The 16,576-nt window shown below is 42.9% G+C and overlaps 1 protein-coding gene across 3 annotated transcripts; it reads left to right on the plus strand.

The window, feature by feature from the left end:
- Nucleotides 1-73: 73 nt before the first annotated feature.
- Nucleotides 74-16,576, plus strand: Rnf34 (ring finger protein 34). Of its 3 annotated transcripts, none has more exons than XM_051176618.1 (6): nucleotides 74-234; nucleotides 8,944-9,162; nucleotides 9,877-10,284; nucleotides 14,216-14,329; nucleotides 14,544-14,745; nucleotides 15,647-16,576. In XM_051176618.1, exons 1-6 carry the CDS (start codon nucleotides 229-231, stop codon nucleotides 15,835-15,837), a joined length of 1,140 nt encoding a protein of 379 aa, XP_051032575.1. In that variant the 5' UTR covers nucleotides 74-228; the 3' UTR covers nucleotides 15,838-16,576. The 3 variants fall into 3 exon arrangements, with proteins under 3 accessions (XP_051032575.1, XP_051032577.1, XP_051032576.1); XM_051176619.1 differs by lacking the exon at nucleotides 74-234 and adding an exon at nucleotides 1,731-1,749; XM_051176620.1 differs by lacking the exon at nucleotides 8,944-9,162 and having other exon boundaries at nucleotides 79-234.

Below are 16,576 nucleotides of genomic sequence, written 5' to 3' on the forward strand. Positions count from 1 at the left end.
GTGACCGGCCCCCCGAAGAACTGTTTTTGATTGGTGATTGTCGCCCTCCGCTGGGCGTCTTCCCGGGGCGTGAGCCGAGCGTGGCCACGCCCCTTACGTCGGGACGCTCAGTCGGCCTCGGGAGGCGCAGCATTCGCCGCCTTAGAAGGAAGGAGGTCCGTTGTGTGAGGAAGCTGCTATGGTGCTGAGTTCCTGGGTAGAGTCGACCGAGCCGAGGCGGTCGCGGCCATGAAGGTGAGGGGCTGGTGGAGCCGGGAGGCCCTCCTCGCCTCTCCCGTGCGCCCGCCCGCCCGCCCGCCCGGAGCGCCTCCTTTCTCTCCGTCTCAGCGGTTGCCTGGCAGGTTCCTGAGAGACCACCGCTGTGGGGGGCGCCCGGACCGGTTCCATCCGGAGAGGCCGGGCTAGCGGACCCGCCCGAGCTCCCACAGCGCCCCCCGGCGGCCTGGCCAAGGAGGAGGCGAGTGGCCCTGAGGTTGCAGCCTGCCCGGCCCTGTTCCCCGGCCCTGTGCGTCTCTCGGGGTCCCGAGATTTTCAATCCGCTAGAGCTCCCCTCAGGCCTCGGTGCCTCTGCCCACGGCCGTGCCCTCTGCTCCCCGAGTCCTTGAGCTAACCCAGATGTGGGGGGCATCACGGGACAAGAGAGGCAGAGAGATCGGTGCGGGGAGTGATGAGGCTGGGACCAGGTTAACCCGGCTAGAAATGCCAGGGGTTGGGTTCCCCCCAGTAAGTTCTTCTTCCGTGGGTTTAAACGCCGTGGCCGTGACCTAGAGCGCTGGAAGTGTCTCTCACCACTAGGTACGCAGCAAGTAATTTGGCAGCCTTTCTCCCAGGTGGGAGCGAGAGCGTGGGCATCACTGATAGAAGTTTCAGAAAAGGGGAGGGGGTGTGTGCGTGATTTTGGCCTACTTTGGGGAGATGATTTTTCCTCAACTTCATCACAGAGAGTTCTGAAGAGTCCTTGTAAGCAATCAATTTAGATATTGATTCATTTGCCCAAATCAAACCAAGTGGTGTTGAGTCAGAAGGTAATGAATGATACCTCTCTCCACAGATGGCACTGAAGAAGTGTGTTGGCTTTGGGCTGCTAGATGAACTCGACCTTCACAAAGTGTCAAAGATTTATTTTGTTGATTGAAAAGAGAGTGTCAAGCGGTAGAGAAATTCAGCAAGTGTTGTCCAGTTTCTTCTTTGTCAAGAGGGAGTAGAAGTAATTCAGAATATAATCCCCCTCTTTAGGAAAGGGTTTGCCAGTCAAAATGAAAGAGACAGGTAGCCATGGCGGCACAGGCCTGTAATCAATGTTTGGGAGGCTGAGACAGGAGGATTGTTACAAGTTTGAGGCCACCACTTGCTACAAAGCAAGTGCTTTCGTCAAAAACCAAACAACAAACTCCAGACAGAGATACCAAGTAGCCACACTACAAACCACAATAATGTAAGGTGTGTATGTGTGCGTGACAATCCCCAGAAGCAAGAAAAATAATGATACCTTCATTGTTGCGTACCTGTAATCCAGTGGGCAGTAGAAGCTGGAGTCAGGACAATTAGGCATTCCAAACTAGTCTTGGTTTCATAGTAAGTGTGAGGCCAGCTTGTACTATGTGAGATCTGTTTCAAAACAAGCCCTTTTCCTGATGGAAGCAAAGATTTTTGGAATAGGTAACTTCTTTTTTTTTTTTTTTTTTGAGATAGGGTCTTGCTGTGTATCTGACTGGTTTGGAACTGAGTATGTAGGCTGTCCTTGAATTGGTGAGTGATCTCCTGAGTGCTTGCATTGCAGATATGTGTGTGGTCTCAAATGGAAAACATTGGAACTACCTTCTAGAAAGTTGTTTTAAAATGTTTTAAGGTTTTTGTGTATGAGTGGTATGTATGCATGTATGTGCAACGTCTGCCTGCATGGTGCTCACAGAGGTCAGAAGGTGGCATCAGATCCCCTGAACTGCAGTTAATAGTATTGTGAGACACCTTGGTGCTAGGAACTGAACCTGCATCCTCTGTAAGAGCAATGACTGCTCCTAGTAACTGCTAAGCCATCTATCTCTTTAGCTCATAAGGGTTTTGTTTTGTTATGTTTTAAAATTTTGTTTTATAGGTATAAATGCATGTATGTCTGTGCAGCATGGGCATGCCTGAAACCGAAGGAGTTCAGAAGAGGATGTCAGATCCCCTGGAACTGGTGCTAAAAATAGCTGTTAGACACTATGTGGGTGCTAGGAATCAAACCCTGCTCCTTTGAAAGGACAGCCAGTGCTTTTAACCACTGAGCCATCAACCCTGTGAGATTTTGTTTGTTTGTTTGTTTATTTTCTTGCCAATATAGTTATAAAAATATCTCTGCAACTTAGAATATTTTATTTTTTTGTTTTTCCAAAACAGTTTCTCTGTGTAACAGTTCTGGCTGTCTTGGAAACCCAGACTGGCATTGAACTCTCAGAGATCCACCTGTCTCTGCCACCTTAGTGCTGGGATTAAAGGTGTGTACCACCACTGCCCAGCTAGAATACATTATCAAACCATCTGGAGGTCATTCTTGCCTGAAAATCATCACCTTTGCTGTGGGGTCCAAAAACAGTCTTTATTTATCAAGGAAATTAGATTTGGAAGAATTGGGTGGGTATTAGATACTGTGCCCAAATGTTTAAGTGGATCAAGAACAAGTGGTTTTATATTTAAGTGGAAGATAACTGCTTTCTTTATCTTTTCTTTTTTTGAGCCTGTAACTTTGGAGTCTGTCCTAAAACTCACTCTGTAGACCAGGCTGGCCTTGAACTCACAGAGATCCACCTGCTTCTGCCTCTGCGGTGCTAGGATTAAAAAATCACTACCACCAGGCTTTTTTCTTCTTTTTTGAGACAGTTTCTTTGTGTAGCCCTAGCTGTCATGGAACTCACTTTGTAGACCAAGTTGGCCTCGCCTCTGCCTCCCAAGTGCTGGGATTAAATTCGTGCACCACCACCTGGCTTCTAAAAATAATTTGTAACAGTGCCTGTTTTTGACAGATTAGGCCATCAGTGACCATTTTCCTGGTGTTGAAGATTTCATACAAGAAAACAGAGAAGTTTGATAGGTAATTAAAGCTATAGGATGATTGTGTACAACTTTTATCTCAGCATTCAAAAGGGAGAGGCAGGAGAATCTGTGAATTCAAGCCCAGCCTGGTCCACAGATTGAGTCCCAGGACAACCAGGACTATATAGAAATACCATGTCTTGAAAAATAAAAACAAAAAAGTTGGCAGCAAAGAGTAAATGAAAGAAATCACTATATTTCAGTGAAGGAAACTAATTTGAGGATCAGATTAAATTGACCACCTTAGCTAATCCTTTCTATTATATAGCTACCTTTACTTTCTGAAAGTACTGGGGAGCTCTAAAGGAAAGCAGAAAAATAGAGGCATATCCTTGACAACAAGAAAATATAGAAAAGTCTTGGGTGAGCACATGGCTGAGGTCTTACCAGGAATCTTGAGAGTTGTTTTTTAGATAAAATTGTTTGAGTGGGAAGGAAGGAATCTTCATTCAGATCCAGAAGGTCTTGGCCTTGTGAACATGGGCTATATTATCAGAATTACTTGGGGAGTTAAAGGAAAAAAAATGTTGCCCAAACTATACTCTAAAGTAGCAAAATCAGAAGGCCCCCTGTATTTAAACACATTAAAATTACATTTATTTGTTTCTATGTATCTCTGTATTCCACAGCACTGACGCCTTGGGAGAGTTGGTTCTCTCCCTCCACACATGGGTCCTGGGGATTAGGCTCAGGTCATCAGGCATGAATAATTTTTAAGGCTCTGTGGTGAGTCTAACCTGTTGAAAACTATAGTCGGGATCAGTTTCACAGGTCAAGGGTAGAGGGAGTCACAGAGGTTGGGAACTAAAACCACCTGCTCTCAAGAACAGAGGAGGTCAGATTACTGAAGGAATCACTTAAGCTCTGGGGTGTGACACACAGGGCTTCATATAGACATGAAAATTATGTTTTTCATATATTCTGGGTGGGATTGAAGGATAGGCTAGATAGGACTAGCAAGTATGTACAGGCCTGTTTGAACTCTGAACTGTCTAGTAGTTTGGAAAAGTACAGACGCTGTTCTCAGAGAAGGGAGCATTGTAAGTTTACCTTTCCTATGCTGCTAAGAGTATTCTCTTAGTGCAAGAGCTATTTTCTTACTGGATGTATGTGACCAAAGTTCACAGATCCTAATGAGGCTACAACCTAGATTTTTCACTGTTTTCTTTCCTTCTGCTAGGATCTGTGGCTGAAAATAGTAATATGGATCTGCATTGTACTAAGTAGGGTTACAGCAACATAGTTTTGACTGGGAAGCTACTGAACTTTTTTATATATATATATATAATAAAATAGTTACAGTTAAAAATCTTTGGTCAGCTGGGTGTTGGTGGTGCAGAGGTAGGCAGATCTCTGTGAGTTCAAGGCCAGCCTGGTCTACAGAGCTAGTTCCAGGACAGGCTCCAAAGCAATACAGAGAAACCCTGTTTTGACATCCCCATCCCCCAAAAAGAGGCTTTGTTCTGTGTGTGTGTTATATGAGTGTGCATGGGTATAGACTAGCTGGAACTTTGGGGGTTGTTCCTCCTATGTGGTGGTATGAATGAGAACAGCCCCAAAGACTCATGGATTCGAGTTTTTAGTCACCTGTGAATGGCACTGTTTGAAAAGGATTGTGAGGTGTGGCCTTGTTGGAGGAAATGTGTCAGGGTGGGCTTTAAGGTTTCAAAAGCCATTCCAAGTTCAGAGTCTGTCTGTCGATTAGGACGTAGCTATCAGCTACTGCTCCACTACTTGCCTGCCTGCCACCATTCTCCCTACCATGATGATAATGGACTAAACCCCTGAAACCGTAAGCAAGCCCCCAGTTAAATGCTTTCTTCCATAAGAGTTGCCTTGGTCATAGTATCTTTTCACAGCAGTATAACCCCAATATAACTGGTGCTTTGTGATCTGGAAATTGCTGAGAAGGCTAGGCTGGTTGGCCAGCAAGCCCCAAGGGATTTGCTTCTCTCCTCCTAGTGCTGGGATTATAGATTTACTATATGCCCAGCTTTTTCACTATATAGGGAGTTATTTACTTAGTATTTTGAGACAAAGCCTCCTGTATCCCAAGCTGGTCTCAGTTTACTATGTAGCTAAGAATGCCTTTGAGCTCCCAGTACTGTTGCCTCTAACTCCCAGTTGCTGAGATTATAGGCTTGTGTCCTCATGTGTGGGAGTACGGGGGATTCCTTGGGGTAGAGTGTAGGTTCTTGTGTTGTGCTTCCAGGCAAGTATTTTTACTAACTGAACTATCTCCTCAGCTCTTGGTGTTCCTGTGATTATTTTCTTTGTGGAGGATGCAAAGGGAATTCCTGCTCTTTCATAGAAACAAGAGAGAATAGGACTATATGGTTATCTTCTAATAATGGTATCTACCCAGAAATTATACATACTTTCTCAAATAGATCCTTGGGTCCCTTCACTAGAACTATATAGTTTACTTTTTAATTTTATGGTGTATTTTTATACATATGTGTGTATGTACAAACCAGAGGTTGATGTTGGGTGTCTTTCTTGATAGCTTTCCACTACAACATTTTTTTTTTTTTTTTTAAGATTGAAGATTTAAGTTGGGCAGTGGTTGCACATGCCTTTAGTCCTAGTACTGGGGAGGCAGAGGCAGGTGGATCTCTGTGAGTTCAAGACCAGCCTGGTCTACAGATCAAGTTCCAGGACAGCCTCCCAAGCTATATAGAAACCCTGTCTTTTTTTTTTTTTTTTTCAAAATAATTGAAGATTTAAAAGAACTTTGGTAGGTATATGGTTGTGTGTGCATAGATAGGCAGCTCTCTATGAATTGGATATCAGCTTGGTCTGCATACCTAGATCTAGGCAAGCCAGGGTTATACAGTAAGATCTTGTCTCAAGAAAGAAAGGGAGGGAGAGGAAGGAAGGAAGGAAGGAAGGAAGGAAGGAAGGAAGGAAGGAAGGAAGAGAAGAAAGGAGAGTGAGCAAGCAAGCTTTCTTCGGGCTGGACATGGTGGCATACATCTTCAGTCCCAGCACTCAGGAGTCAGAGGCAGGAGAATCTGAATTCAGGTTGTCTTGGACTACATAGAGAGGTCCAGGGCAGCAAGGACTACATGAAGAAATCTTGTCTCCAGGAGAGGGAGAAAGAACACATGTAGCTTTTCTTTGGAAGACTGCTGATAAATTTTTTTTTCTTTTGTTTTTTCAAGATAGGGTTTCTCTCTGTAGTTCTGGCTGACCTGGAACTCCATCTTCAGATCAGTCTGGCCTCCAACTCACAGAGATCCACCTGTCTCTGCTTCCTAAATGCTGGGATTAAAGGCATGTGCCACCACATCTAGTCAAATCTTTTTTTTTTTTTCCTTGAAGGAACAGTCGTTAGTTTGGTGCCTCTTGCTGTCGTGTATAAGCAAACTGTGGCTTTAGAGTCTATGATAGGAACTCTTCATTATTTTTCTTGGGTTTTGAAAGCAGCACTGTCTTGAGAATTACAGATGTGAACCATATAACCCTTACATTAGTGATGAAGATCCGTAGACATTGAACTTTGTATAACTCTTCCTCCTTTCTCTTCACATGAATGACTTCTGCATAGTGAGAACAGCATCGCCATTAGCACTAGAAGTTCCTTTCAAGTTTTTGGTTTTTTGTTTTGTTTTGTCTTTTGTTTTTTAAGCTAGTTGAGCAAATAATATTTGTTAGATAAGATAGATGGAACCACATGTCTGGTGCCGTTTTAGCGAATACCTCAGGTACTTTGACTTACACTGTTATCACATTGTTTAGGTGCTAGGATATGTTTCAGTAGCACATGGCGCCAGGCAGCGGTAGCACATGACTTTATTCTCAGCGATTGGAGGCAAAGGCAAGAAGTTCTCTGAGTTCTAAGGTCAGCCTGGTTTACAGATTGAGTTCCAGGACAGCCAGGGCTACACAGAGGAACCCTATTTGAAATACATAAATAAACGAACAAACTCTACTGATTTCAAACACTATACCTTTTATTCTTTAAGCATGGGAAAATGGCTTTGGCCTCACGTTTGAAAATTTGTATCTGTTTCTGACAGGCTTGCTTATCACATTACTGAGACTAGTGAAATAGAAGACAAAGGAGCTCCAATTGTGCTCTGGTACAGTGCTTTCTAAGCAGGGGTCCATTCCCAGTAACACAAAATAAAAATAAAACAAAGATTGTTATAGGTGGTATAGTGATAACCATATTCTGACTGAGTAAAAAGGCAGGAAAGGAAAACCCTAAAATAATTCAACGGGGAGGCAAATGTCCTTTATGCTTTGTGAGTGCAAGTGTTTTGGTCATTGGAAATGATGTTTAGTGCTTTTGTCCTGAAAAGGTAGAGTAGCTTCTGTCTTAAAAGTGCTTTCCTTAATGTCAAGTGATTATATTCTTTATAAGTTTGTGTGGAATAGAGTAGAACTCAAAAGAGATAAATAAATGCATAAGATACTTTAAAATCTAGAAAGCTCCTGGTGTGTATGATAGTACACACTTTTAATCCTAGCACTCAGGTGGATTTCTGGGAGTTCAAGGCCTGGTCTCTAGCAAATTTTAGGACAACCAGGGCTAGCTACATCAAGGTCCCTACTGAAACCAACCAAAACAACAACAAAAAACCTTAGAGAGCTTTATTTGGCATTTGGTTGGGGATTTTTTTTGTCATGCTTAGGATGGGACTAAGAACCTCCTAAATGCTGTATAAGCACTCTCTTTGTCACTGAGCTCTCCTCTTGCCTTTTGTTTAAAGATGTATTTATTTGCCTGGGGGTGGTGTCACATGCCTTTAATCCTAGCACTCGGGGAGGCAGAGGCACGCGAATGGATCTCTGTGAGTTTGAGGCCAGCCTGGTCTACAGAGCTAGTTCCAGGACAGTCAGAGCTACAGAGAAACCCTGTCTTGGGGGGGGGGGTTATCCTAACTGATGAGCCATCTCTCCAATACCCCTATCTTTTTTAACAAAAAAAAACTAGCATATAGGAGCTGGAAAGATGGCTCAGTGGTTAAGAGCAATAGTTGTTCTTCTAGAAGACCCGGGTTCAATTCCCAGCACCCACATACATGGCAGCTCACAACTCTCTGTAGCTCCAGTTCCAGGGGATCTGATATCTTCATACCCGTGCATGTAAAATAAAAAGTTAAATTATTCTTTAAAACAACATATTATACTCAATAACCAGTGAAACAGTAGGATTAAAGAGAAAGTATGGTTTTATACCTTTCTGTTAAATAATAGCTAGAGAAATAGAACTGTAGTATCTAGTACCTGTCTCAGGTTAACAGGAAATGGATGTACTCAGACACCCTAGAAATGTGGATTTCAAATAAAAGCTGACATTTAAAGGGGGTTAGCATGTTTCTAACATTACATAGAATATACTTGACAGTCAGTGTAGTGGCATAATCATGCTTTTGCCTCCCTGAGGCAGGGAGGCTTGCAAATTGAAGGCCCGAGTTTTTAGATAGTTTCAGTCCCCCACCCCCCAACTGAGTTTCCTAGAAATTGCTCTGTAGATCCACCTGCCTTGCCCTCTTGTGTGTGTGTGTGTGTGTTTTGTTTTCTTTCCTTTTCTGAGACAGGGTTTCTCTGTGGCTTTGGAGCCTGCCCTGGAACTTGCTTTGTAGACCAGGCTGGCTCTGAACTCAGAAATCCTCCTACCTCAGCTTCCTTGAGTGCTGGGATTAAAGGTGGCTTATTGTATTTATGTGTTTGGATGTTCTGCTTGCATATATATATCTATGTACCACCTGTATGCCAGAAGACAGCATCAGATCCGCTGGGACATATGGGTAATAGGAATCAAAGCTGAGTCCTCTGGAAGAGCTGCCAGTGAGTGTCCTTTGAGCCAATACTCTAGCCCCTCTGCTTGGTAAACTATGCATTTGTGGTTTTCTTCCCCAGGCGGGTGCTACTTCTATGTGGGCTTCATGTTGTGGGCTGCTGAATGAAGTCATGGGAACTGGAGCTGTCAGAGGTCAGCAGGCAGGATTTCCAGGAAGCACTGGCCCATTCAGATTTACAACAAGCTCTGACTTTCCCACCTACCCACCAGCAGCTACTGAAGGGCCCAATATAGTTTGCAAAGCATGTGGACTTTCATTTTCAGTCTTTAGAAAAAAGGTGAGTTGGATGGACTATTGTATATGAATAACACATGGGAGAAAATACAAACATAAATTATAATTCTTGGAGAGGCAATGAATGACCTTGTGTTTGTGGAAATTTTAAAGAACTCAGTCTAAAACTTTTCAACTTTCACAGGTCATCTTGCAGTCTGATCAGTATAATCTCTTATAAATTGCATAAATGAGTGTTAGCTTGTGGGAGCAATACACTGAACAGAAGTGGACACAACTGAATGTCCTCTCCAAGATTCTGTTCTGAGATAGCTTAGATTATAATTAGGGCCACAATGGCTACAGATTTCTGCACTAATGGGGGGGGGGTCCTTCTTGAGTCTTTGGGTTATGTTGGAGCAGTCATTTTCTTTTCTTTTTATGTTAAGCTTTTTTCCTCTTTGCTGAGAAAATTGTCCACATAGGAAAAGACCAGAAAGAGAGCTTTGTGGCTGTGCTTTCAACATGTTCCATGTGGTTCAAGTCAGCTTGGTTCTGCTAATTACATGTTTGGTGCAAGGGGTGGAAACGTTTTAATTCATTAACACAAGAGTATATTTTTCCTTAAAGTGCTGTATTAGAGTTTTGTGAATCTAAGCTGCCTTAGTGGTGGTTTTGTGAAAATAAGCTTGTGCCATGGGACTGCACATGAACCAAGGTTTCAGTTCTAACACAAAAGAGGGTGCTTATGTGTTGTCTATGTCTGCTCTGTCTCCAGCATGTCTGCTGTGACTGCAAGAAGGACTTTTGCTCCTTTTGCTCGGTTTCACAAGAAAACCTCCGCAGATGTTCTACTTGTCACCTACTACAAGAGACAGCCTTCCAGCGCCCTCAGTTGATGCGACTGAAAGTGAAGGACCTACGGCAGTATCTCCTCCTCAGAAATATATCGACTGACACGTGTCGGGAGAAGGAAGACTTGGTAGATCTAGTACTGTGCCATCGTGGACTACGCTCAGGGGATGACCTGGACTCTAGCAGCCTCAATTCCTCACGCTCCCAGACTTCTAGTTTTTTTTCACAATCCTTTTTTTCAAATTACACAGCCCCCACTGCTACTGTTTCCTCCTTCCAGGGAGAGCTCATGGACAGAGATGGGGCCTTCAGATCAGAAGTTCTGGCACAGGTAGGATGGTGTGATTGATGACCCTAAGGACCTACTAGGTTCATGCTTGCTCATGTGGTAGGGATCATCAGTGCTGGGTGACTTCAGATGAAGGGCAAAGGTTCCATCCTCAGCGCTCGCTGGCACTGCACAAGAAATGATGTGTAGCTTCTGTGTGCTCAGTGCCTGGAATCCAGTCTAAAGTAGCTCATGAGTTTGTCTTTAGTTTCTTGTCTTGTATAGTTTTGTAACTTGTATAGTTAACCAAAAGTGTCAGTGACCGTAGAAACAATAGTGAATAACCAATGACCTCAATTGTTCTGACTTGCTTTTATTTATTTGAGACGAGGGTTCTACCTCAGCGTAGTCTCAAGTTCCTTATGTAGCTGAGGATGACCTTGAACTGTGTGTGTGCTCGCACATCCTTACTCAGTTGTTCTCTATCCCATATTTTGAGAATGGGTCCCTTACTGACTTGGAGGTCATTGATTTGGCTAGTTTGACTAGCCTGGAAACCTCAGAGATGTTCCCATCACCATCACTGTCTTTACTACTGGCAGTATAAACATGTACTCTTCACCTTGCTTTTTGTGAGTGCTGTGAGTCCTTGTATAACAAGCATTTTAATCATCTGAGCTTTATCCCCAGCCCTGACTTTGGACTTCTGGTCTTCCCAGCTCTACCTCTTGAGTGCTGGGGTCAAAAGTGTGCAGTATTATAGGCTGGGCTTAGGTGGTGCTGGCGATTGAACCTAAGCTCTTTAGTTTTTTGAGACAGAGTTTCTCTGTATCCTTGGCTGTCCCCAAACTCACACAAATCTGCTTGCCTCTGCCTTTCGGAGTGCTAGGATTAAAGGTGATTACAAATTTACCTAATTTAAGTAGCAAAAATAAAAGTACTTATTTAGTATAACTAGAATATTGTCCCAGGGTTGAGAGATCACTCAGTTAAGAGCATTGGCTTCTAGAGGTCCTGAGTTCAATTCCCAGCAACCACATGGTGGCTTACAACCATCTATAATAGGATATGATGCCCTCTTCTGGTATGCATACATGCAGAAATACCAATATGTTAATGAATATCATAATTGGATAACATGTAGGGATTACAACTCATAGCTTGTTCTATATGAATGACTCTGAAATGCTAAATTAAACTGGGTGTGGTGGTGTAGTTCCAGCACATGAGTTCAAGATCTCATGAACTCAGTTTGAGGCCAGCCTGGGTAAATTAGCAAGGTGCCCACATTAAAAACAATACAAAAATCCTAAGATATAATGGACAGTGGTGGCACATACCTTTAATCCAATCCAAGCACTCGGGAGGCAGAGGTAGGTGGGCTCTGTAGCAGGATCTCTTAGATAGCCAGCTCCAAAAAATGACATGGAGACTTACTATTAGTTATGAATGCTCAGCCTTATCTTGTGCTTGCCCCATCCTGTTTCTCTGGATCTGTTTTGCCTTGGGGCTTTTTACCTTTTGTTCATCCTGTATGTCTTCTCTGTCTCTGAGCAGGTATCTCTTTCTCTTCTCAAGCCTAGATTCCTTCTCCTACTTATTCTATCTGCTCACCAGCCCATCCTTCTACTGCCTAGCCATTGACTGCTCAGCTTTTTAATTAGACCATGCCTTAGGCATGCAAAGCAACACATTTTTACATTGTTAAACAAATACATCATAAACAAATATAACACATCTTTACATAGTTAATAATCCACTACATCTCTGTGAGTTCAAGACCAGCCTGGTCTACAGAGTGAGATCCAGAACAGCCAGGGCTACACAGAGAAACCATGTCTCAAAAAGCAAAAACAAAATCAAACAGAAAACCTTAGACATATATAAATACTGACTTGTTTTGAATTTTTTTTTTTTATTTTTCCACCTTTGAAGAAAGGTATTAAAAGTAGATGTGTGCTGGGTGTAGTGGTGCATGCCTTTAATCCCAGCACTTGGGATACAGAAGCAGACTGATCTTTGAGTTAAGAGGCCAGCCTGGTCTACATAGTAACTTCTAGAATAGCCAGGGATATATAGCGAGAAGACCTTGTCTCACAATAAACAAAAAGCATCAAGGTGTGGGAGCTGGAGAGATGGCTCAGTGATTAATAGCCTTTACTGCTCTTGCAGAGGCCCTGATTTGCTTGTTTGTAGCCACACTGCTGCTTACAACTATCCTAACTACAGTTTTGGGGAATCTGATGCCCTTTCTGTCGTTCTCAGAAACTGTATACATGTAGATAACCACTCACATAATATAAAAGTATATGTAGTACATACATGCAGAAACTATTCACACACATAAAAATATCTCAGCCAGGCAGTGTTGGTGTACTTTTAACCCCGGCACTTAGGAGGCAGAGTTTGAGGCTAGCCTGCTCTACAGAGTTGAGTTCTAGTACAGGCTCCGAAGCAACACAGAGAAACTCTGCCCCAAAAAACTTTGTATTGCTTTGGAGCCTATCCTGGAACTAGCTCTGTAGACCAGGCATGCCATGACCTCACAGAGGTTCGCCTGCGTCTGCCTCCCGAGTGCTAGGAATTGCCACCAATGCCCAGTTTAAAATAATCTTAAAAGTGTAGGCATGACTGGGCATGGATATACTTATATCCCAGCCTTAAGGGATAGAGGCAGATAGATTGACTTAGCTGCTATCCAGATATTCATAATTGGGATAAGACTAAGACCAAAGTTTTATAATTTTCTCAAATGAGAACTTGCATTGTTATAAACAGATATATCTGACTTGTGCCAGTTTTGGAATAAATGACACCATTTTGGGGAGATACAGGTGGCAGAGTGCTGCAATGTGGTACCTATAGGATGAAATATGTGATATTGGAACCACCTAGATTACTATATGCTATGGTCAAAAGATGATGTCAGTGGTGGTATACACCAGTTTCAGTATTTAGAATGTGGAGTCAAAAAGAAATGAGTTAATATTAGCCCAGGCTAGACCTTAATTGGTGTTTTGTCTGAATTCATGTCTGTGAGGGCTTTGGATTCCTTAGAACTGTAGTTAAAGACAGTTGTGAGGTGCCATGTAGGTGCTGGGAGTTGAACCTGGGACCCTTAGAAGAGTAGCTAGTGCTCTTAACTATTGAGCCATCTCTCCAGCCTCAAAAGAAGAAAATTTGTGAAATAAGGTATATAATCCAAAAAAGAAGGAATTTTTGTTAGCTTTTTTTTTTTTTTTTTTTTTTGTGGTTTTCTGTTTTGTTTTTAGCGACAGCCATGGCTGTCCTGGAACTCACTTTGTAGACCAGGCTGACCTCAAACTCAGAGATCCACCTGCCTATGCCTTCCAAATGTTGGGATTAAAGATGTTTGCCCCTATTACCCCACTTAGTGTTTTTTTTTTTTTAAAACATTGATTTATTTGTGTGTGTACATATTTTCATTTGTTCATGCCCAGAGAGGCATATGGATGTCAGAGGACAACTTGTCAGTGTTCTGTCCAGAATGTGGGTTCAAATCAGGTTGTCAAGCTCAGTGCAAGCATCTGTTTGTGCCCACTGAGCCATCTTACCAGTTATTTTTCTTGTGGCTCCAGTTAAATGGGCTATTTTTAGGTCCCAATGATGTAGTGCCACCCCACATTCTTAGTGGCTTTGCTTTAGGACCTTTCTCAGGCAGTTAGTACTTAGATGTGTTCTTAATTGCTGAGCCATCCCTCCAGTCCCAGGTTTTTGTTTTTTGTTTTGTTTTGGCAGAGTCTCACTATGTAGCCTTGGCTTGGGGGCTGGCCTAGGAGTTGCGTTGTAGACTAGGCTGACTTATTACTCCTTTGTCTCCCCAAGTGCTGGGATTAAAGGTGTGCTCTGCTTGCTCCACTGACCTGGCCCTAAGGTGATCGAGGTTCAGCAGATAGTTTTTCTCTACAGAGAAGTAAAAGTTAATAATTAGAAAAGCCTGATTAGTAATCAGTTGGATTTGTCATGTATATAGGTTCAAAGCGAGATAGCTTCAGCAAACACAGATGATGATGATGATGATAATGATGATGATGATGATGAAGAAGATGAAGATGATGAACAAGAAGAAGAAAACTTGGGGGAGCAGGTAAAACTTTAAAATTGTTTTCCCTGATAAATGCCATGTGTCAGAAAGGGAAGAGGCTGGACTTCCTCTTGGTCAGCCAGTACATTTTTTTCTAGTTTAGCTGTAGAACACTATCAAAACATCTCAGGGAACTGAGGAGTCTGGGGAGAGCATCCAGGGCCATGGGAACCAAAATTAGAGAGACATCTGGACTTGTGGAATATTCTGATTTCAGAACCCAGGGCTCTCCAAGAAGAAAGTGAGAGCCTCACTATCTGACCTGTCTAGCCTTGAAGAGGTAGAAGGCATGAGTGTGCGCCAGCTGAAGGAAATCCTGGCTCGGAATTTTGTCAACTATTCTGGTTGTTGTGAAAAATGGGAACTGATAGAAAAAGTTAACCGGCTATACAAAGAGAATGAAGAAAACCAAAAGTCATGTAAGTTTATTGCCACCCCCCCCCCCCCAGTATCCTTTCTTGGGTTGTTATAATTAAGTCAAATTTAGCTAGCAAGGCAATGCATGCCTATGATCCCAATACTCAGGAAGCTAAGCCAGACCCTTTCTCAAAAATAGAAAGTCATTAGGGCAGGAGAAATGGCTCAGTGGTTGGGAGCATTGGCTGCTCTTCTTGAAGACCTGGGTTCAATTACCAGCTCCCACATAGCAGCTCACCACTGTATTATTTGAAATTACAGGGGTTCAAACACCTTCACACAGACACACAGGCAGACAGCAGTGCACATCAAATAAAAACTTAATTAAAATAAAAACCACTAAAAATAAAAAGGTTTGGGACTGGGGAGGTGGCTCAGCATTTAAAACCTGCTGGCTGTTCTTCTAGAATTCCCAGTGCCCACATGGAGGCTCCCAACTCTGTTATTCCAGTTTAGGGGACCCCATCCCTCTTCTGGTTTCCAAGGGAATTAGGCATTTAAGTGGTACACAGATATAAATGCAGGCAGAAAACCCATAAATATTTTAGGAAATCAATATACCTTTTTCAGTTATGTAAGCCTGTTTTTAGAGATGCTAAGTAGTCTATTACTTGACACGGGCTTTGAGACAGCTATTGCCAGATAAGCCAGACAATCTTTTGTTGAATATACTTACTATTCATGTAATAAAAAGCCCCTCTTGCCGAAAGGGGACTGTCCCATCTTCATGGCCATACAGCTAGAACATTAGCTAAACTTCTACTTGTGGCCTGACTATGGAGTGGCCCATGTGAAGAATGTGGGTTGACCTGTGGTGGTTGCTCAGAACATGGCTGCTTGGCCACGGGCAGGGGAGAAGGCCAGCGGCCATGTCCAGAGCCCCAGCTCTCTATTTACTTTTAGATGGTGAGCGGATGCAGCTTCAGGATGAGGAAGATGACAGCCTGTGCCGAATCTGCATGGATGCAGTCATTGACTGTGTCCTGCTGGAGTGTGGGCACATGGTCACCTGCACCAAGTGTGGCAAGCGCATGAGTGAGTGTCCCATCTGTCGGCAGTATGTTGTGCGAGCTGTGCATGTTTTCAAGTCCTGAAATTGAGGCCCCCTGAGTGAGACACTCCTGCGACTCTACCCCAAACTTGAGTGCATAAAAGGGACTGGAAATTTACTGTTCCAAGGCAGAAGCTATTTTTAAAAATTATTTTCATTACTGACTGGGACAGAAAGTTCAACCTAAGTTGAAGAAACCTGGGCTGTGTGGTTCATAGGCCTGCCTGCTGGCTTTCCCAGCTTCTGCTGGGTTTTATCACTTGTCTCCCTGAGCACGAGTTGCTGAAGTCAGACTATTCAGTGTGGATATTTGCTCTTACTCTACGGAGGCCACTCACCTTGTCTCTTTTATTTCCTCATTTACCCTGTGTTTGAAACTTACTTTCTTTGACATTAACTCACGATTCACAATGGGCTAGTGTGGACTGTACTGAGCAATGGCTGCTCTGAATGTTCACTTTAGTCACTATTTTAAATGCTAATATTTAATGAGTGTAAGTTCCCATACTGTTGCTATCTCTCTGCATTTAAACATAATTGGGAGACAACTGATATTCTATAGTCAACTGCCAGGGCCTCAGATAAACATGTCCTTTTTTTGTTCAGGTACAGCTTTTAATAGCAAGGGCTGCATCCAGTTTATCTTAGAAGTATGCGTGTGTGTGTGTTGTAAATTCTTTATTAACATGTAATTAATTTACACTTTTGTATATAGTGAAGGTGGATTTTTAGTGCTATCTGCTAGTAATTTCAACTTTAGGAATAAAATTAGATTAAAAGGC

Source organism: Phodopus roborovskii, unplaced genomic scaffold (genome assembly GCF_943737965.1).
Source record: "Phodopus roborovskii unplaced genomic scaffold, PHOROB, whole genome shotgun sequence".
Taxonomy (NCBI): domain Eukaryota; kingdom Metazoa; phylum Chordata; class Mammalia; order Rodentia; family Cricetidae; genus Phodopus; species Phodopus roborovskii.

What these genes read in the sequence shown, in the direction of transcription:
- Rnf34 (XM_051176618.1), top strand. An exon ending in GATCAGAAGTTCTGGCACAG is followed by an intron (nt 10,285 to 14,215) that starts GTAGGATGGTGT and finishes TCATGTATATAG; the next exon opens with GTTCAAAGCGAGATAGCTTC. An exon ending in AAGAAAACTTGGGGGAGCAG is followed by an intron (nt 14,330 to 14,543) that starts GTAAAACTTTAA and finishes TTCTGATTTCAG; the next exon opens with AACCCAGGGCTCTCCAAGAA.